Source organism: Rattus rattus, chromosome 15 (genome assembly GCF_011064425.1).
Source record: "Rattus rattus isolate New Zealand chromosome 15, Rrattus_CSIRO_v1, whole genome shotgun sequence".
Lineage (NCBI taxonomy): Eukaryota > Metazoa > Chordata > Mammalia > Rodentia > Muridae > Rattus > Rattus rattus.
The window spans coordinates 71,352,592-71,373,757 of record NC_046168.1 but is presented as its reverse complement, the minus strand read 5'-3'; the positions used below and the strand labels follow the sequence as shown (position 1 = coordinate 71,373,757).

At 48.0% G+C, this 21,166-nt stretch overlaps 1 protein-coding gene across 1 annotated transcript; it reads right to left on the bottom strand.

The window, feature by feature from the left end:
• Positions 1 to 3,156: 3,156 nt before the first annotated feature.
• Positions 3,157 to 19,754, bottom strand: Myoz3 (myozenin 3). Its single transcript, XM_032885903.1, has 6 exons — positions 19,694 to 19,754; positions 7,926 to 8,080; positions 6,829 to 6,882; positions 6,585 to 6,726; positions 6,154 to 6,319; positions 3,157 to 3,325 (listed from the first exon to the last, which is right to left on the bottom strand). Exons 1-6 carry the CDS (start codon positions 19,752 to 19,754, stop codon positions 3,157 to 3,159), a joined length of 747 nt encoding a protein of 248 aa, XP_032741794.1.
• Between the last annotated feature and the right edge of the window lie 1,412 nt (positions 19,755 to 21,166).

Below are 21,166 nucleotides of genomic sequence, written 5' to 3'. Positions count from 1 at the left end.
ATTATAACAGTGTCTGTCACCCACATTGCAGACAACCCTTCACTCAGCGCACTGACCTGCATCCCACACTTCTCTCAAAGCCCTCAAAGGCATACCCACAAGTGTCTGCCCTGCTCTGTGCGCTTGCCTCCTGCAGCCAAGCTGGTTCAGATGAGCCGGTGCAAACCTCCTTTGCCATTGCTGCCGAATGTGCTGGCAGGAAAAGCTCTGAGCTGTTGTAGTGACTTCTCGTGCTTTCTGCCCTTTCCCCAACTGGGATACGCTGTGGGAACTTGAGGTTTATTAGTTCTTCATGTGTGATGCAGTGGAGTTGTCTGTTGGCCTTTTTAGAATTATTGGTGGTCCTAGGACCTGAAATTAACTTGTTTAAAGAAGGGATCGTTTTAATAGAATGTACACGGGAGAGCTTATAAAACACAGATGTACAACAGACTGGAACTGTTTAATGTGGACATCTGTCTAGCAGTCAGCTAGGTCTAGAAGTAGAGAACTTCCAGTCAACCCAGAGATGATCATCTTCCAGTCATTCACATCCACAAACCCTTCCCTCCAGAGTCGCCACTGTTCTGTCTCCATACAGGTAATTTTGGCTTGCCTTGTTCACCGTTGTGCTTCTGAGAGGTGTCCTTGTGGTCCCGTGGGACTAGTTCACCATCATTGCCACCTGCTCTAATACCAGGCTTCTCAATGGTTTTGTTTTGTTTTGTCTTGATACTTTATATAAAGGATATAAAATTAGGTTTGATGAAAGACTTGTTAGATCCCCAAAATGCTTGAAATGTTTATTTGCTTTCTCGGGATCCAAACTTTTTCTCGTTGAGTAACAGCACGTGTGCGGTGGTTCCATGAAAGACCAGCAGTTTGCCTACAGTCTGCAGGAGTGGAGAATACAGGAGAGAATGTGCATGGCATGGGCCATGCTGGACAGATAATGGTCACTATTAAGTAACAAAAATCACAGCAGATTGAAGGACCTACTTTGGGACGCAGGACCCCCACCTCCCGAATCTTTTCTGTGCTGTCAGATAGGTTTCCTTCCAGAGAGCTACACAAGCCATCCAAGAAGTCCTACTATCCAGATAGTGTTGGTCTTCAGATTATGGGAACTTGGCTTCGACAGCCCCAAATCCAAGAGAAAACATCTCAAGATTCAGGCTACTGGTTCCCTGAAACCAGGAAAGGCAGTAAAACTCCACAGAGTAAAAGAAAAAATGCATCCACTGCGCCATCCAGCCTGGCCAAGGGTTCCTGCCAAAAGGAACCCTCCCATCATCAGCCTCAGACTGACCTGAGTCCTGCATCCTCACAGCCTGCTTCATAAGTGGCATCCACCGCGGATCTATTCCAACAGAACGGGTAACGCAAGAAACCCAACATGGAGCCCCTGTGACTGTCCTATACTGTGCTCTCGAGTCCTGCAGAAGACCTACACCTGTCCTTGTCTTACAGGCACAGAAGCAGAGGCTCAGTGTGAGGTGGCTTTCCCAAGCTTATACCACTCAGATTAACCAAATCCCAACTAGTGGGATGCCCAAGCCCCCACTATTAAACCCTAAATCACAAAACAGGACACCGCTCCACGATTCCAGAATGGGTGAGCATCAGCTCAGCCAGAGCAGTGGGTCTCTTTGATGGAGTCCTTCGCGGACTCTGTCTCTTCAGCTCTGCTCCTTTCGTTCTAGAGATTGGATAGCCACATCTGTGGAGCAGAGTGTGGAGAGCGCCACCAAGGCATTGTCCACACTCTACAATGAGCAGTCGCAGCCTCATCACTTGGACTAGAATCTGTACAGAATGGAAGACGGGATGGTGTCATTACGTGTTCTACTTTGTAGCTGTTCTATAAAGGATGTCACAGGCTGACAACCTCCACTCCCTTAATCCCCTCCTGCTCCTTGCCCCTTGTGGACATCCTAGTGTCTAGCATCACTCCTGGGTGCCACACAGCAACCACTGAGGCCATTGCTAACTCCTTGTCCCTTTAGCATCTGTCTCTACTACAGCCTCGCCTCTCTCCAAAACACCGCACTTCAATACCCAGCTCAAAACATACCAAAAATGACCCTTTATCACACTCTATTTTCTTGGTGGGCTCTTGTTCCTTCTCTAAGGTCTGGGTCAAGCCTTCTGGGAACTTTGTGAAATCCCACCAGCTCACTCAGGGTTCTCTTCCCGGTTACTTTGCTCTCAGCTGTCAGTATACACCTGCCTTACAAACCGTCTTCCTGTCATGGCCTTCCTGAGACCTGGGCCTGGCACCATCCAGCATGGGGCATGTGCAGATGACAGCTAATGGGGTGCACGTCTGTCAATCAGCAGCTAAGATAGTCTCTTGTAGCCCAGCCTGGCCTTAAATTCACTATCTAGTCAAGGATGACCTCAAACTTCCGATTTTAGTATATGTGCTGCCGAGGAGAGCACAGACCTCAAATTTCCAATGCTCTTGCCTGTATCTCCCGAGTGCTGGGATTTTAGGCATAACCCCACTAAGCCTAGTTAATGTGGTGCTAGGATGAAGCCCAGGGCTTTGTGCGTGTTAGGCATGTTAGGCAAGCATTCTACAAACAGCTGCATTCCCAAGTTACTCCTTCCTAATAATCAGAACAACCTACACATAGACGGACTACTACTGAGCATCCTGTCATCAGGGAAGTGACAGCTGCTGGGGTCAGGCAGAGGCAGGCATGGCTGTCACTTCCTACAGACACACATCACAGGCAGGTTACACAGGTCACCTGGAGTACTTGATACTAGCTCCTGTCACAGGCCAATCTGAGACTGAGTCTGGGGCAGGTTCCAAATCCACATTAGATCCAATGTTTGATACACATCCGCTTTGAGGATTAATGAACTCATTGACCTTTGAACTGCTGTATCTAATAACGTTCAGGGTGTGAAAGCTCTTTACGAGCTGAGGTCAGCCTCAAATGCCGACTTTGTAATCCTAGCACGTGGGATGCTGAGGCAAGGCCAGGTGAGGCTATGAGTTCCACGCCAATCTAGGCTACAGGGTGAGATCCTGTCTCAGTAAAGGGAGAAATGAAATACTTGGGCTGGGTATAGGAGGAAAGAAAGAAGAAAGAAAAGCAAGCAAGGTCAGACAAGCATAACGTTTCTTGGGCCTCGAGCCCAGGAAATTGTAGCTTCAGGCTGAGGCTACAGCTCCTCAGACTCCGGGAGCTTCCGGACCCAGCCCTGAGCAACCCTGTTGAAATTGGGTCTGAGGCGGAGAAGTTCCAAGCCACTGAAGGGCTCCGGGACAAAGGGGGTGCCTGCGTGGAAAATGGCCTCCCCAACATGGGGTCCTCCAAATGGCACTGGGGTCCTGGAAGAGAAACAGGAAAGGAGAGCTGTAAGAAGGAGGGTTAACAGACAGGTGCATATGTGTGGTCTCTTGAGGCCTCAGTTTCCCCTTCTAGCCAGCAAAGTTCTATGCGATCGTTAACTGGTGTCCTTACTTCTGCCCTGTCCAAATCTGCTCCTTGTTGAAGTAAATGGGAGATTTCTAGTTAGAAGTGCTGTAGGCAAAGTTCCATGTTCCCCTCCAGTCAGTGCCAGAAGAGAACACTGGAGAGTGGATTTCTCTTTCCTTATCTCACTCCCCCTTACAACAAAATACCTACAACATGGAGGACTGAGGAGGACCTCCAAAGAATCATCAAAACGCAAGTGACAAGCAGAGTCCAGAACAATGCCCCTCCCAAGTACCCCATCCCCCCAAGCCCGCCAAAGGAGGATGCTAAAGTTAATGAGGGGGGCAGGGGTGAAGCTCCACTCATCCCGGGTATGTTGGTGTGTGTCCCACCCCACCCCACCCCACCCCGGCAGAGGACAGATTGGCAGAATCTTTTTAAATCTGAAAATGTGTAAACTGTCACCCAGCAACTCTGTCTCAAAGCATATGGCTGGAGGAGGCTCCTGCATGCTCTCGTGAAGAAGTGGAGAGCAGGGCATTAACAAGCGGGGGAACAGCCTCCACCTTCTGATGTAGGGGTGGACAAGCCAGAGTCATATCGTGACTCGAGGGAAATAGAATCTATGTACGAGTGTGGTGGGTTTCAAAAGCGCGAAGTTGCCTGAGAAAAGGCTACAAAATGAAACAAAGTATTTGTACGCAAATACAGAGAGAGAGGGGGGAGGGGGAGAGAGGGAGGGAGAGAGAGAGAGAGAGATAGAGAGAGGGGGGAGGGAGGGGGAGGGAGAGAGAGAGAGACAGAGAGAGAACTCTCTTGTAAGCAGCTGCCCAGATGAACTTTCTGAGATCAGGGAATCCTGACCATCTTACTAACCACTGCAAAGCAAACAGGAATTAGAGAGTGACCCACACACAGATCCTGTCTTTACTTCACGGTCATGTCCACTCTGGACTCCCAGATGTCCCTGCCTCTGGCTACAGTCTTCTACATATCTCTAAGATCTCCGCCACCACACCTAGGGACAGCTGTGATTCTCTTTTTCATTTGTAGTTGGCTAACACTGTATGTGATTTTTAAGTCTTTTCCCAGAAAAGAGCAGTGCTGGGCATTGAACATGAAGCCCCATGCACGCTAGGCAAGGTTTGGATTGCCCAGTTGCATCTACAACCCTTTGAAGAAATACTGAAAGCAATACTCCTGTAGTTCCCCTGCCGCGGGGAGCAGTGGGAAAGGGTGGAACTGTAAACCTTAGCCAGGGCCTGGGAGCCTGCCAGGGCAGTACTACTTGTGGGGTCTACCCCAGCTAAACCCTGCAGGAACAGGCTGGCAGTGTTTGAGCCCAGCAGGCCTCACAGCCATAACTGGGAGTCCAGCATCTTGGTTGGGTCCTGCTTGTCCACCAGAACGCTATTCTCTGCTACCTCAGGTGCTCCTTCTGTCTCAGAAGAGGTCTCTTTAGCACCCTCCTGCTGCCCAGAAGTGTACCTCAGCTGCCATTCGGAGACAAACCAGTGGAAAGTGCCTGCAAGTCATCCAAGCTCACGCCAGCTGTGAGAACTGAGCCCACTGTGCAGCTGAATAGATGATCAGGCAGTGGGCGAGGACCTAGAAGGGCCGGCAGTTGAGCATGGTGGATAACCTGAGGCCCAGTCCGTCCTGTCAATGCCTCTTGCCCAATCAGCTGTTAAAGTCAGCAAGTCCCTCTCTAGCTGTGCATTCTCAAGGACCCCCTCCTTCCGTCCTTTTTCTCAGGATGGAAGTGTCTGCCTCACGATCTTCATGTGTGGACCCTTCTTGTTCTCTTTCACTGCAGCCCAAACCAGAGGAACATGTTCAGAAACAGCCCTGAGGACAAGGAAGCCAAGTGCGGCGACATCACCTCTGCTGGTGCCCCTCTCCAGATCCACCTTCAGCTGGGACTCCTGCTCTGCTTTCCGGCTTCCAGAACAGTGTTCCCCACATTTCCTCCCAATTGACCCATCCCCAACATTTCTACCTAAACAGCTATCTCTGTAGCGAACCCCAGTAGCTTCTTATCTGTCCGAAACTTTTCCTAGGACCTCTCATGCTATCTCCATAGCAACCTTGTGCACATGGGAATGCTTCCTTTCACAGATGGAACAACAGAGAGGCAGAGAGGTTACATTGCTTGTTCAAGATCACACAGCTAGGTCTGGCATCTGCATTTTTTTTTTAAAGCCTGAGTTAAGGCCATACATTTAGCCAGTATAGACCACTCCTTCAGCAGACCTCAATTCTGCTATTTCCTGCTTTCCACAGCCTTGAAGCCACCTTCCGGCCCTTTCCCATACTCCTGGTGAAAGATAAAGCAGGGGGAGGCCTAGAACTGGTGAGATGTGGAGGTGTCCTCAGAAAAGAACAGAGCTTTCATCTGAGAGCAATACAGCCCAGACTTCCGGGACTTGAAGCCCCGTGATGCCCCTTCCTCCCAGTTCTGTGACTTAGAAGAGAGTTCATATCCCTGAGCCCAGTCTCTACCTTTGTAAAATGACTTGAATCTGGGCCACACCCAAATATGTGATGGAGGTGTGGCATATTCATCTTTTACACATACACACACACACACCACATGCACGCACACATGCATGGGCACTAACTGAACACCGTTGTTCTAGCAAGATCTCAGTAAACATCTACAAAGTTCTGGCGCTAGCGCTAGCAAGCAGAAAGTACTCAGGCCTCCCCACCCCGTGTGTCCCACTCAGCCTGGCTTTACTTGTTGAAGTTGCGATAGTCGCGGGGGATGGGAGTGTGACTTCTGCTGCCACTCGGGTAGTAGTCTCGGTAGCTGATGAACTCCTGCCAAGGGCAACGGTACCCTTTGGGGATGGCGGTGTGGTTGAACTTCTCCGGTGGGACGCCCTTCAGCGGCTCCGCATAGCCTGCGGGCGAAATGGCATTGGTGACAGGCGAGGCCTGGGCTCTATCTCCTTATCTCCCGCATCCCTGGGGAGAATGGTGAGGCCAGGAGAGTGGAATCAAGAGAGCAGAGATGGATTGGGGTGCATGAGGAGAGGCACAGCCTCCGGATCCGAGGACTCAGGGAGGTCTCCAGCGGTGGGAGTCTAGCCTGCACTGTGTAACCAATCTGGGTTGCCTGCTGACTCAGAGCCATCGGTGGCCCCAGGATACAGGACAGCTGCTCACCTGGTGCCAGGACGCTTGGACTACGAACAGACCCAGTCCCAGTCGCTCCAGGATGAGCGATCCCGGAGTCCCCAGGCGACCCCTGGAACACGTGCGTGTGCGTCTCGGAGTGGTGGTTCTGCTCCTCCAAGCCATTGGGAACCTAAGCACAGGGTCAGACTCGCAGAGGGTAATGGCCAGGTGCCCACTAGCAGCCAGGTCCCCTCCCATAGCTGTTCCTAGGGAAAGGGCCCCTCCTCCTCACCGTTGCCACCGCCGCTCTGCCAGCCGCTTTCCCTCGGGCACTACCCGCCAGGATCTATGGGGGAAATAAATGGGTAGGGACGCTCAGCAGAGCAAGAAGCCAGGATTTAATCATCACTACCTAAGGGATGGGGAGGGGAATAAAGGAGCAGGATGCTTGGGGATGTAGGAAGAATGAGTTGATGGTTCACTGCAATGAGCCAGTGCCATTGTAGTGTAGTGGAGAAATAACAACAGCACTCATTGCTGCTGTAAACTAGAGTCAATATAAGACACTGTCTCAGTTCCCTTCTTGGGGCAGAGGGTGGTGGTAGGATGACCGCGTGTATGATAATGGTTTCACGTCCCACCTCATACATGTGGGACCCTTAGGAAGCACTGTCTCAGGCATCTGGCAAAGTAGCCAATCCTTAACTTTATTAGTATTTTCTAAAATTACCTGCCACCTGCCAAACATTATTTTGTTGTATTTTGAGGCAGGATTACTTATGTAGCCTAGGCTGGTTTTGAACTTGTTCTGTGACCAAGGACAATCTTGAAACCCTGATCCCCTACTTCTACCTCCCAGACACTACGGTTTTGTGTGTTGCTGAGGGTACAACCCAGGGTTTCTTGCGTGCTAGGCAAGCACTCAACCAGTTGAGCTGCACTATCCCCCATTCTTAATTTTGTCTACTGGCTAATGCTTCTAGGGCAGCGGTTGTCAACCTGTGGATCAGGGCCCCTTTTGCAAACCTCCGTGTCTAAAAGTATTCCCATTATGATTCATAGCAATAGCAAAATCCCAGCTATGAAACAGCAGCAATAATAATGTTAGGTTGGAGGACCACCACAACATGAGGTGCTATATAGTAAAGGGTCATGGTTTCAAGAAGGTTGAGAATCATTGTTCTATGGCCTTCTTCTGTATTTCCTCCCTAAGACCAAGCTGAAGTCTGAACTGCATCTGACACGAGGTCAACGACTCAGTGCATAATCTACTGGGTGCACGAAAGGGACACCCCGCTCCCCCCACCACCTACCACCCGCCATCCACGGAGGTCCGCTCTGGCTCCCTCTTGGCTTGGTTTCCCCGAGAGCGCGCAATGGCTTACTCACACCCTGCAAGCTTTCTGAGAGCTCGAAGGTAAACTTCTGCACCCGGCGCTGCCTCTTCTGAAAGAGGAGGGATCCTCGGTTGTTTCGCAGAGACAGCTCCTCTATCATTAGGTCCTGAGGCACACTCAGCTTCTTCCCCAGGTCCAGAGAAGGGACTGTGGGAGCGTTCAGAGAGGGCTCTTACTATCTCACCTCAAGGAGGCCCCACCAATACCCCAGGACAGCCTCAACCAAGAAAACTTCTACATCAGATTAGCCAAGTCTGCGGGACCTTTTCTTGGCTGGTATGTTACTGTTCCCACTCCACTCCCCTTCCCTTGATTGGTGGGGTGGGTTCAGAGAACTCAGGCTACGGGAGAGCTTGGCGAGAAACACTTCTCAGGAGGCAGGCTTCACTGAGCAGCTCATTTAATTGGGAAAGCAAAGGCTATTTAAGCCTTTGGAGAGTGGGTAGAAGGTTTGGGGGTGAGTGTACATCTCCGGCTGGGGCTAAGGTGCCGGGAATGCCTTATTTACATGAAGAGGAATTCCAGGTGCTTGCTGGACAGGACTTTATCAGGAAAGAGGAAGTTTAATCTGTTAACCACATGACCCTCAGGCTACTTGACCACCTCAAGGTTGGCAGAGGTGGGGCTATAAGACTGCATGCTCAGAGATGTGCAGGCCCTGGAAGAGATTTTCAGGGTGTGGACACTCCCGGACCGCAATCTTGCTCCAGACGGACTCCCCTGCTAGCGTGACTTTTCAGCTCCATAATGTGGGAAGGCCCAGCCCACTGTGAGCGATCACAACGCTGGGCAGGCAGGTGGTCCTGAGTGGTATAAGGAAGCTGTTGAAAACAAGCCAGTAAGCAGCACCCCTCCATGAGTCTCTACTTCAGTTCCTGCCTCTATATTCCTGCTCAGATTTCCCTCCATGATGGCCTGTGACAGCGGAAACATAGAAGCCAACAAAATCTTTCTGCCCCAAGTTACTTTTGGTAAGGGTGTCTTTATCACAGCCCTAGAAAGGAAACTAAGAAATGTTTCCTTTACCTAAGTTACTTACTATCTTAGGGTTTTATTGTCTCCACACCATAGCCCAAAAGCAAGTTGGGGACGAAAGGGTTTGTTTTACACTTCCAGATCCTAATCCATCATTGGAGGAAGTCAAGGCAGGAGCTCAAGCAGGGCTGAAACTTAGAAGCAGGAGTTGATGCAGAGGCTATGGAGGGTATTGCTTATTGGCTTGCTTCCCATGGCTCCCTCAGCCAGCTTTCTTATAGAACTCAAGATACCAGCCCGGAGATGGCAGCACCCATCATGGGCTGGGCCCTCCCACCTTGACCATTGAGAAAATACCCTACAGTTGGATCTCAAGGAAGCATTTTCTCAGCTGAGGCTCACTTCTCTCATTAACTTGTATCAAGTTGACACCCAAAACAAGCCAGTACAACTGACCCATTGTCAACTTGACATACAAACATACTACCATCAAAACCATAAATTCTTCCTGTCTTATTCATTCCCAAGATCTCACATTAAAAACAACTTTTAAAAGTCTCACAGTTTTTAACAAATTCAAACACATTAAAATTTCAGTCTCTTTAAAATATCCAGTCTCTCTAAAAATCCAAAAGCCTCTTTTAAAAGTTCAAGATCTCTCAGCTGGGCAGCCTGTAAAATTCAAAATTAAATATCTTCTTCAAGAGGGAAGAACCAGGGCTGGGGAGATGGCTCAGTGGTTAAGAGCACCGACTGCTCTTCCAGAGGTCCTGAGTTCAATTCCCAGCAACCACATGGTGGCTCACAACCATCTGTAATGGGATCCGATGCCCTCTTCTGGTGTGTCTGAGGACAGCTACAGTGTGTACTCACATACATAAAATAAATAAATATATTTTAAAAAATAAAAGAGGGAAGAACCAGGGCACAGTCACAATCTGAACCAAGCAAAACTAAGCTCTTAACAGTATCAATAACTCAAAGTCCAGTGTCTGGGATCCACACATGATATTCTGGGTTCCTCTAAAGGACTTGGGTCACTTCTCCAGCTTTGCCCTCTGCAGCACACAACTTGTCTTTTGGCTCTAACTGGCTCCTCTCCACTGCAGCTGCTGTTCTTGGTGGTCATCTCATGGTACTGGCATCTCCAAAAATCTGGGCTCTTCCGCTGCAACTGGGCCACACTTTCATCAATAGTTGTCATGAGTTCTCTTCCTGATGCCAAGCCTCAACTTCTTTGCATGACCCCTTCAGCCCTGGCCCTTCAACTGCCACTGAGGCTGCACCTTCGCCAGTGACCTTTCCTGACTTCTCACAGTGCCAAGCGTCAGCTGCTCTCCATGACCTCTTCACGCTCTCAAAACCAGAACCACCTGGGTGATCTTACACATTACCAAGTCTAGGTGCCAAAATGAGGTACAACCTTGGCCACTTCTGGAGCACAGCTTTTCTGTGCTCTCAGGAAACACTTCCTAGAAGATTTCATCTCAATGATGCTGGTCTCTTCTTGATCACTGCCCTACTTTCTTAGCTCCAGCCGACCAGCCTCAAGTGTCCCAGTAGCACAAAGGTTGCACTTTAGTGGTTCTTGCCTCTTGTTAAATCAAAGCCCCAGCAGCCAGAACCACAGAAAATCTTAAATCAAAATCGCAAATGGCCCTGATTTTTTTTTAAGATTTATTTATTTTGTGTATGAGAATACACTGTTGCTGTCTTCAGACACACCAGAAGAGGGTGTTGGATTTCATTACAATAGATGTGAGCCACCATATTTTTCTGGGAATTGAACTCAGGTCCTCTGGAAGAGCAGTCAGTGCTCTTAACCATTGAACCATCTCTCCAGCCTGGCCCTGAAAGTTTTTAATCTTCCCTCTGAAGTGTCACAAGTCAGCCCTCCATCTTCGGCACTGTTCTTCCAAGCTTCGACAGAGCATTCCACTGGGGTCTCAAACCACTAGGTTCTTTTAGCCTAAAGTTCCAAAGTCCCTGCACAGTTGTCCCCAACCATGGTCAGGTCTGTCACAGCAATACCCCACTGCATTGAAACCAGCCTGTCTTAGGATTTCCATTGCTGTGATGAAACCCCATGACCAAAAAGCAAGTTGGAAGGATTTTCTCAGCTGAGGCTTCTCCCTCTCTGAGTACTCTAACCTGGATCAAGTTGACACACAAAACCAGCCAGTACAGATACCTGGTTTTATTCAAACTCTCCCAATTGTCTGAAAACTTAAGACTGGGCTGGGCTACATTGTAAGTACTGTGAAAACAAACAACAGAAGTAACAACAACATTCTAGGGCCATGATGGCCCGGGCCTTTAATCTCAGCACTCAGGCGGCAGAGGCAGACAGATCTCTGAGTTCAAAGCCAGCCTGATCTACAGAGTGAGTTCCAGGACAGCCAGGACTACACAGAAAAACCCTGTCATGAAAAACAAACAAACAAACAAACAACTAGATACCAAACCAAACCAACAATGTCACACAAAGGCACCTTTTCAGTCTGAGGAATCTTACAGATATTCAGGTAGAAATACCAAGAAGTAACTTGAAAGTGTTAGGCTAATGTTCGAAGGGAAAAAAAAAAAGCCTAGAGATCAAAATTGCATCATAAGCTTATAAACAATATTTTATTTTCACTTTTCTCTCCCTTTCCCCTCATTTTTGTTGTTTTTATATATCCATCCATTAGTAAGTTCTAGGAGGTGGCCCATGCCTTACCAAACATGGCGGCCAGAGAAAACCTGCAGGAGTCAGCCCTCTTACTCCATCCTCTGGGTCGCAGGTTGTCAGACTTGGCAGCCAAATGCTCTTACCCACTGTGTTTCAAGACAGTCTCATGTGGCCTCAGGCTGTCCCTGAATTTGCTACCTAGCTGAGGATTGCCATGAACAATGTCTACCTCGTGTTGCTTTTCAATGAAGAACATTATGTTTATTCCTCTTCTCATGGTTAGAATCAGTCATTATCTCCACTTAGAGGATGTTCGGGGTTGTTGACTGTCCTTAAGCGTTCAGATCCCAACCCCTCTGCCTGTGTTTCCCTAAGAGCAAAAGGCATAAGTATATATATTTAACCAACAAAGGAAGTCCCCTGGAAGACAACAGATTGATGGTGGTGGAAGAGGGCTCTATGTGGGCATCTTAGCTAACATTGCCAGTCTTCAACATCTGATATCGGGTGGGGGTGTCATTCAGCGGGAGAGCATTTCCCAGCAAGTGAAAGACCCTAAGGGCAATCTCCCTAAGGGCAATATATATATATATATATATATATATATATATATATATATATATATATATAATCAGACACCAACTCTCCTTGTCAACAGGTGAATAAATGCCCTTTTAGGCTGGTAGGCTGGATACAGTCAGGAAGGAAGCAAAACAGATACAGAGAACCAACGACTTAACACAGCTTAGGTGGAGGAGAAAAATACCCTGGAATCCTAGGGGAGCCAGCAAGGCAGACATAGGGAGAAAAGGTACCTGAAACACTTCCGAGACAAGAGCCCAGCCCAAGGAGCCAAATTCTGCTGACATGTCAAAGCAGATGAGACCTGGAAAGTGACCATCGGGTTTTCAAGTTGGGTCAGTGGTGAACTCCACTAAAGCAATGTCCACAGAGCATTTGGGTGTGCAAGTGTGGCAGGAGGGGCTCAAGAGAAAACGGACAGTGGAATAAAGGGGTGCAGAGCCAGAAATAGGATGCGGAAATGTCTGTGAGTGCAGCTGTGCAGCGGTCTAGTTTCTTCAGACAAGAGGAGAAAGAAAGAAAAAAGAAAGGAAGGAAGGAAGGAAAGAGAGGGATTGTTTTAGATTGAGTAATATTTAAGAAATATAGCAACCAAACAAGAACTGTGCACCTCGCTTAGGTCCTGATTAAAACTACAAATGGGGGTGGAGATAGAGTCCAACGTTTAAGAACTTTGACTGCCCCGGCTGAGAACTCAGGTTCAATTCCTCAAACCATCAAGGCAGCTCACACCCGTTTGAAATTTCAGTTGCAGGGTGGGTTCGGTGTGTGTTCACTGCCCTCTTCTGGCCACTGCCAGAACTGCATGATTGTGGTACACGAACATGTACGCAAAAACACGCGCCCACCCCCCCCCAAATACAATAAGTAAGGCTTTTAAAATTGTGCTTTTTTTGAGACAGGGCTTCTCTGGGTAGTCTTGGGTGTCTTGGAACTGGCTCTGTACAACAGACTGAACTTGAACTCAGAGATGTGCCTACCTCTGCCTCCCAGGTGCTGGGATTAAAGGTGTGTACCGGGGTTGGGGATTTAGCTCAGTGGTAGAGCGCTTGCCTAGCAATTGCAAGGCCCTGGGTTCGGTCCCCAGCTCCGAAAAAAAAAAAAAGAAAAAAAAAAAAAAGAGAGTAACTCCACCGCCCAGCTTAAAAACTTTAAAAACTATTAAATGTAGTTATAAAATAAAATAAAATTATTAAATTAAATCAGAATATCGAGTAGTTCTTAGACACCACTCAATTATTACTGCTGCTACCATTCAATGTGCTAATGCTTTTGTGACAAACAGGGACTGTTATTTTTGTTCCTCTGGTTGTAGAATCTGGGGAGGGGGTGGTGACATGCTCTTCAGGGGAAGTATCTCACTCTTCAGTGTCAATTTTGGAATCTCTAATAAAGGAGGACTATGGGACTTGTATCCTAGCTCCATTTGTGTTCAAAAATTAGGAAAGTAAAAGTGTTAGCAAAGCATGTCCACTGCTCTGAAGGGCAGTGGTCACGGGCAGTTGTGGAATCGGGAGGAGGGGCTTTTCATGAAGGGCATGGATAATAACTGTCAATGCAAGAGACGGAGGGAAGACGACGAAGGAGTGTTCTCGAGCCCGAGGTGAAGGGAGCAGGTGTCCTCAGCCCAGCTGCAGAATGGGATCACACAGGTGTACACACTGCCTCACAGGTGTTCTGTGTTAGCCAATTCACCGTTCTCCTTGTGACAAGAAGGCCAGCGCCCGAGACAAGGATATGGGAGACGGTCGTAGAAACTTGCAAGGGGTTGGGGGGGGCGCCAAACTCAAAGCATGGCAGGGTATACGGACTGCAGAGACAGGCGGATGCAGCTACTAGAGGCGTAGGCCATGCACATGTGTGCCACCAACCACCCCATTCAATGGGACTCCTAACAGATACTAAGAACAGAAGGGGAGTTTGTCCTTCTGTCAACAGAATGTGTGGTACACACCTGTACCAGCATCTAAGGAGCAGGAGGATCAGGAGTTAAAGGTATCCTTGGCTAATATAGCAAGTTCAAGGACAGCCTGGGCTACAGGCAACCTTGAGGTAAAAGAACACACAGGAACATCAGTACCGGCAAAGGTTCCAGGTATCTCGGGAACTTTCTACATGCTAGGAACACAAAGGAATCTAGGTTTAAGAGTGGACACTCTCAGCTTTCAGAAGAGGGTGTCTCTTAGCATTCCATTTACATAATAACAGTACAGGTAGGCTTGGACACGAATTAAAGACTTCATGGAGTTGTCCGAATATTAGCATTTTGGAACACAGGTTCAAAATCATTTAAAGTGTTTGTCATTTTTCTCTTTAGAACAGTTGACTTGGGGCTGGAGAGATGGCTCAGTGGTTAAGAGCACTGACTGCTCTTCCAAAGGTCCTGAGTTCAAATCCCAGTAACCACATGGTGGCTCACAACCATCTGTAATGAGATCCGATGCCCTCTTCTGGTGTGTCTGAAGACAGCTACAGTGTACTTATATATAATAATAAATTAATTCATTTAAAAAAAAAGAACAGTTGACTTACTTGTTTTGTGTATGGGTGTTGTATGTAAGTGTGGTACACACATGTGATTGTGTGAGTGAAGAAGCCAGTATTTACCTCTACCAACCTCTGCCTTCCTGCCTAGGTTTTTTCACTGACCTGGAGACTCACTGCTTAGGCTGGCTATCCCGAAAGCCAATGGTCCCTTCTGTCTTTGCCTCCCAGTGCGGAGGTTACAGGTATCTTCAACCACACTCAATGATTTTTTTCCATGTGACCTGAATCATCCCTTCTGCCCCTGTTGTCACTTCACTGTCAACAAGGACTCAGACTGAATTTGAACCACAGCTAAGCTTCAGTCAGTCTTTGTACACTCAGACCCTCCATTCAAGGGTCCCACCTAAGACAACCTTTGGGACAACCATCATGAATTAATTGGTCGGGTAAATATGACGCATTCCAAACAAGATGTGCTACGGAAGCAAGTGGATGGGATGCAGCAAGATAAATCATCCTAGGACGGAAAGAATCCTGTGGTACGCTGCTGAGTGAAAAAGAAAGCCAGTAGGAGAATGTGGAGCGCTCTTGGTGCTGCCTTCTAGGATATTGGTGAGAATTTGACATTGGGATAGGACAAGGAAGTAGACTCAAGATGAATACAGCTGAGGAATGTGTTGCTTGTATCTTAAAAAAAAAAAAAAGATTATATACATTGTCGCTGTCTTCAGACACACCAGAAGAGGACATCAGATCTCATTACAGATGGTTGCGAGCCACCACGTGGTTGCTGGGATTTGAGCTCAGGACCTCTGGGAAGAGCAGCCGGTGCTCTTAACCACTGAGCCATCTCTCTAGCCCATGATCTTTGTATCTTGATAAGTCTTGTTAAGACCCTGAATACAGTAATCATGGGACTTTTTTTTAATGCTTTGTTTGTTCCTAAACTACTCTGTTTATGCCTTGCTTGTTCCTTGACTACTTTGTTTATGCCTTAGGACTGACCATATTCTTTGTATGCACCTAGAATGATATAAAAGCAGACTGGAAAAAAAAAAAAACTACCTGAGCTTCAGAACTGGCTGGAGTCATTTTATAGTGTTGTCTAATTGTCTTTTTCTTTTTAATCCTCACTCTTTCCCTGGAGATCCTGTTGACTGTCTGAGCTGGCTTGGTCGGGAGAACACGATCCATGCACTTGCATTCATATAAAAATGTAGAGGAGACAATTTTACACCAGTAAAAATTATACTGACAGAGGTTAACGTATTCAAATTGTTTCATTCACGTGTGTTTTCTTTGAATTTTTCAAAACCCATTATTTTATGTATGGATGTTTTCCCTGAATGTGTGTCTGTGTACCACAGGCATACAATAGCCACAGAACCCAGAAGAGAGTGTCAGATCCCTTAGAACTGAAGCTGCAAACCGCTGTGAGCCCCCATGTGGATTCTCGGAGCTGAGTCCCGGTTGTCTGGAAGAGCAGCCAGTGCTCATAACCACTGAGCCATCTCTCTGGGCACTTGTCTGAGTATTGTCACTGGCTAAATTATTTACAGAACCACAATAGAAGCATCGTATCTAGAGACAGAGAGATCAACAGTGAGATCCCAACTGTGTTATGGACCAGTCACCTGGCTCCTCTGAGCCCTCTTTCTGGTCTGCAGAACTGGCATGATAATACGTAACTTAGAGCTGTTGTGGCTCAGCTGGCTTAGTGCATAAAGGTTTCTACAGAGTGTCTAACCCACAGAGCCAAGCAATAATGGTAAGTGCTTTGACTGTTACTGCTTTTTTTTTTTTTTTTTTTTTTGGTTTTGGTTTTGGTCTTGGTTTTTCAAGACAGGGTTTCTCTGTGTAGTGCCCTGCTATCCCTGAATTCATACTGTAAATCAAGGTGGCCTCAAACTAAGAGATCTGCCTGCCTCCGTCTCCTGAATCCTGGGATTAAAGAGAGTGCCACCACTGCCTGGAGATTGCTACTGCTTTTCGGTGGCTACTTTTAATTTTAAAATGACATTAGTATATTTGGTGGTGCGGGGGTTTGAATATGCTTGGCCCAAGGAGCCGCACTATTAGGAGGTGTGGCCTTGCTGGAGTGGGTGTGGCCTTGTTAGAGGAAGTGCGTCACTGTGGTAGGCTTTGAGACCCACCTCCTAGACATGTGAGAGTCAGTCTTCTCTGTTTTGCCTTTGAAACAAGATGTAGAACTCTCAGCTCCTCCTGCACCATGGCTGCCTGGACGCTGCCATGCTTCCTGCCTTGACGATAATGGACTGAACCCCTGAACCTGTAAGCCAGCCCCAGTTAAATGTTGTTCTTATAAGAGTTGCCTTGGTCATGGTGTCTGTTCACAGCGATGGGAACCCTAAGACAGGTGGTTTGATGAAAAAATGTCTCCCATAGGCATAGTATTTAAAACTTGATCCCTAGTTGGTGGCACTGATAAGAAACTTTGAGGAGATAGAACTTGCCAGAGGAAGTGTTTTGCCTGGGGGCTGTCTTCGAGGGACTGAAGCATCACCCTACTTCCAGAGCTTTCTCTCTGCTTTATGCATGTGCTTGAAGGTGTATTCTTTCAGCTTCCTGGTCCAGCTGCCTGCTGCGATTCTCCCTGGAGAACTGCAAGTGGTCTTTGTCATAGATTTCGATCACAGCCACACAAGATAACTAATACAGTGTCTTGATAATAATCATGAGCGGTATAAATTCTGTGTGTCACTATTGGGGGGTCTGTGATTAACTCCGTGGACAAGAGGCATAAAATGCACTGCATGACTCTACCAGGGTAGCATCAATGCTTGACAGCATTTGCACATGTGAGCACACAGAGTCACGGGGGACACAGCCTGGGAGTGGGACTCGGTGCTAGAGTGCTTATCTAGCACACGAGAAGTCTTTGAGCTTCGGTCCCCAAGGGGGTGGGTCACAAAATCAGGAAAACAACCAAAAGATGAAGGAACACGCAAGGTCGGTTAGAAGAATAATTCACGGGGTTGGGGATTTAGCTCAGAGGTAGAGCACTTGCCTAGCAAGCACAAGGCCCTGGGTTCGAGCCTCAGCTCCGAAAAAAAGAAAAAAAAAAGAAGAAGAAGAAGAAGAAGAAGAAGAAGAAGAAGAAGAAGAAGAAGAAGAAGAAGAAGAAGAAGAAGAAGAAGAAGAAGAAGAAGAAGAAGAAGTCACACATGTAAAGCCATACAGGACAGAGGCTGTAGCTCAATTGTTGGGGTTTGCTTAGAATGCACTAGGAACTGATTCCCAGCGCCACATAAAACCGGCATGGAGACTGGAGAGATGAGTCAATGGGTAAGAGCATGTATGAGCATGAGGTCCTGAGTTCAGATCCCAGGACCTGCGTAAAATGCTGCACAGCTAAAACCCCAGACTTGCTGGAGGGCAGAGACAGAAGGGTCCTGTGGGCCTGCCGGCTGGTCAGCCTAGCTCTAGTTTTAGTGGAAGACCCTGTGTGATGTTTTGTATATGCCTGGCCCAGGAAGTGGCACTATCAGGAGGAGTGGCCTTCTTAGAGTAGGTGTATCACTGTAGCTGTGGGCTTAAGACCCTCACCCTAACTGCCTGGAAGCCAGTCTTCTGCTAGCAGCCTTCAGATGAAGATGTAGAACTCAGCTCCTCCTGCACCAGGCCTGCCTGGATGCTGCCATGTTCCTGCCTTGATGATAATGGACTGAACCTCTGAACCTGTAAGCCAGCCCCAATGAAGTGTCCTTTCTAAGAGTTACCTAGGTCACAGGGTCTGTTCACAGCAGTGACACCCTAACTAAGACCCCTGTGTCAAAGGAATAGCTGAAAATGATACAACAGGGAACCCAATGTCCTCCCCTGGATTCTGTGCACACATACCCATGCATCCACCTGCTCCTGCTCCCCCAGGCCCCCCAAACACATTGTACTCTCTAAGGTCATTGTCAGCCCTATAGCAAGTTTGAAGTTAACCTGAGATATATAAGACCCTGACTCAAAAAAAAATTCTTTTCTTAAAATACATTTGAAGCCATAGTGTATGATTGTGGAGTCCTTTAGTCTCTAACCCTAGCTGAGAAGCAAAGAAGGTGCGGAGCAAACATTTATCAGAGAGTCTCTGCTGCCATCTGTGCCAGTGACCTGGCACTTATCCAGAAGGTGTGGGCCCCACCCCAACTACCACACCGAACCATAGCCACACCCAGGAGCTGAGGCTATCAACCTGGATTTTTTTTCTTTTTAAATTTTATTTATTTATTTATTTATTTATTTATTTATTTATTATAAGTGCACTGTAGTTGTCTTCAGACACACCAGAAGAGGGCATCAGATCTCATTACAGATGGCTGTGAGCCACCATGTGGTTGCTGGGATTTGAACTCAGGACCTCTGGATAGAGCAGTCAGTGCTCCTAACCACTGAGCCATCTCTCCAGCCTTGGGTCTGGATTTTAATCAGCCACATGGAACCACTAAGGCCCCATGAAAACCTGAAACTCCCACCTCAGCTGGATTAATTTTTAGAATATTTGAAGTGCTCTAATAAACTCCATGATTACTGTGGACGTTCTTGAAGGTACCTTGTGAAGTTGCTGAGTGTGGACTTTAAGTGATTTTTGTTTTCATAAAATTGAGACACATTTTAGTAAAATAGTTTGAGTCTAGCTGAGCCACCTTCCCTCCAGCCCCTCCATGCCCCACCACACATACAATCCTATTCCCAGAAATGGGGCTGGGCTACCTGTCCTGCCCTGAGGCCTAAGTGTGACCCATAGTTGAGTTGAATCTGGGACCAATCCTTGGAGCTCAGCTTGGCCTTAGAGAGGGCTGGGTACAATGAGGTCTTGGAACCAAGGTTCAGTCTGGGATGCTCCTCTGTACCCTGTAGGGTTTGTTCCCACAAAGCCTCAGAAAGTATCAGGAGTATGGCCAGTAACATACTCCACAGACATGTCTGGGGGCTTCTGTGAAACCCCCACTTGCTTGCCAGCCCCAGGGCCAGCAGGGCAGGCTCAAATGGCCATAATCTGGGACCAAAAAGGCAGAGGACTGGAGTCACCTTACCTGGATCAGCAAGGTCCCCTGGGACAGCCATCACTGGCTCCTTCTGCTCCTTGGGGATCATCCTGTGGAGGAGAAACTCCCACAAATAGCACAGGAAACCTCTTCTCCCAAGACCTCCTCTAAGTCCGTGCCACTCAGCCCCAGCCCTGAGCTGAACACAGTCACAAGCAAAGACTGGAGTTGAAGGACGTTTAAGGTCTCTACGTGAAGGAAGAGACGGTGGACCAAGGAGGCCACACGAATCGGAAGCCAGTCTTCTGGGAAGTCACTCTCTTTAAGGGCTTCTTCCTAGGGTCTGTCCCCATGCCTGGGGCTTCAGCATGGGGTAGGTGGGACCTTGGGCACAATTGCCACCTGCTCACCTAATTGGAGGCTAATAGAGGTTGAGGATCATGAGTCAGGCCAGGGCTACCCTGGGGTTGGGACACTGGTACTTGGTCCTGAGGCTAGTCCAATCAGATGGGCAAAGTCATCACATCCTGGCCCACCATCTCTCTACCTTTGCTCTACTTCCACGGCAGCAGAGATATTGCAGGTGAATGCCAGTAGAAGCACCTGACTCTGCCAGCCCCATCTGCCGTGCCCTTTGCAACTTTCTCCTTTTGGAAGTCTGGCCCCTGCCCACCCGTCTTACCTCCATTCCCAGCACCACCACAAGCCTGCAGCCCTCAGCCATCCCTACCTGCCATCTCTTCTCTTACCCGCCCTCCATCCCTCCCCTTCATTTCTTTCTTTCTTTCTTTTTTTTTTTTTTTTTTTTTTTTCGGAGCTTGGGACCGAACCCAGGGCCTTGCGTTTGCTAGGCAAGCGCTCTACCACTGAGCTAAATCCCCAACCCCCTCCCCTTCATTTCTTAATGCTTTCCAGGAATCTCGAAGCAGATTGACAAATGCAGTCCCCAGGGAACATGCGTGGGTTCCCAACCCAGTTTCCCTAACATGGGTCAGAAAAGGGGACCCCAACTTCAGTCCCCCATCCCTGCCTGCCCCTGCCAGCCTTCCTCTCTATGGCTTCTACATCTTTCCATCCTCTGCCTGTGTCCCCACACCCAATAGGACCCTTGGGAACACTGAGCTGAGTCCAATAGGCTCCGCTGGCTTTCTCTGCAAGTACGGACGGGTTATTTGCCAGCTCTGTGCCTCAGTTTCCCCCTTTGTAATTTAACAGCGTTGTTTGGACTAAACTATAAGAATGGGCTTCGGGGCGTCTACAGACCTCTAAAAATGAACACAAATCTGAACGTGTCTGCACACTGTCGAGGGTTAGGGTCACAGGATAACTGACAAAAACCAACTAAGACTTATCTGGGTTAGAATGACACAGTCAGATCTGTCCCCAAATAAACAGTCACAGGTCTGAAAAAGGTCTCTAATGTTCAGGGAGTTGTTTCTCTGCAGGCTAAGAAGAGATATCAGCTACCTCTCCCTTACCTTTAACCCCAGCCTTCCCACCTGATGTCCAGGACCCTGCAGC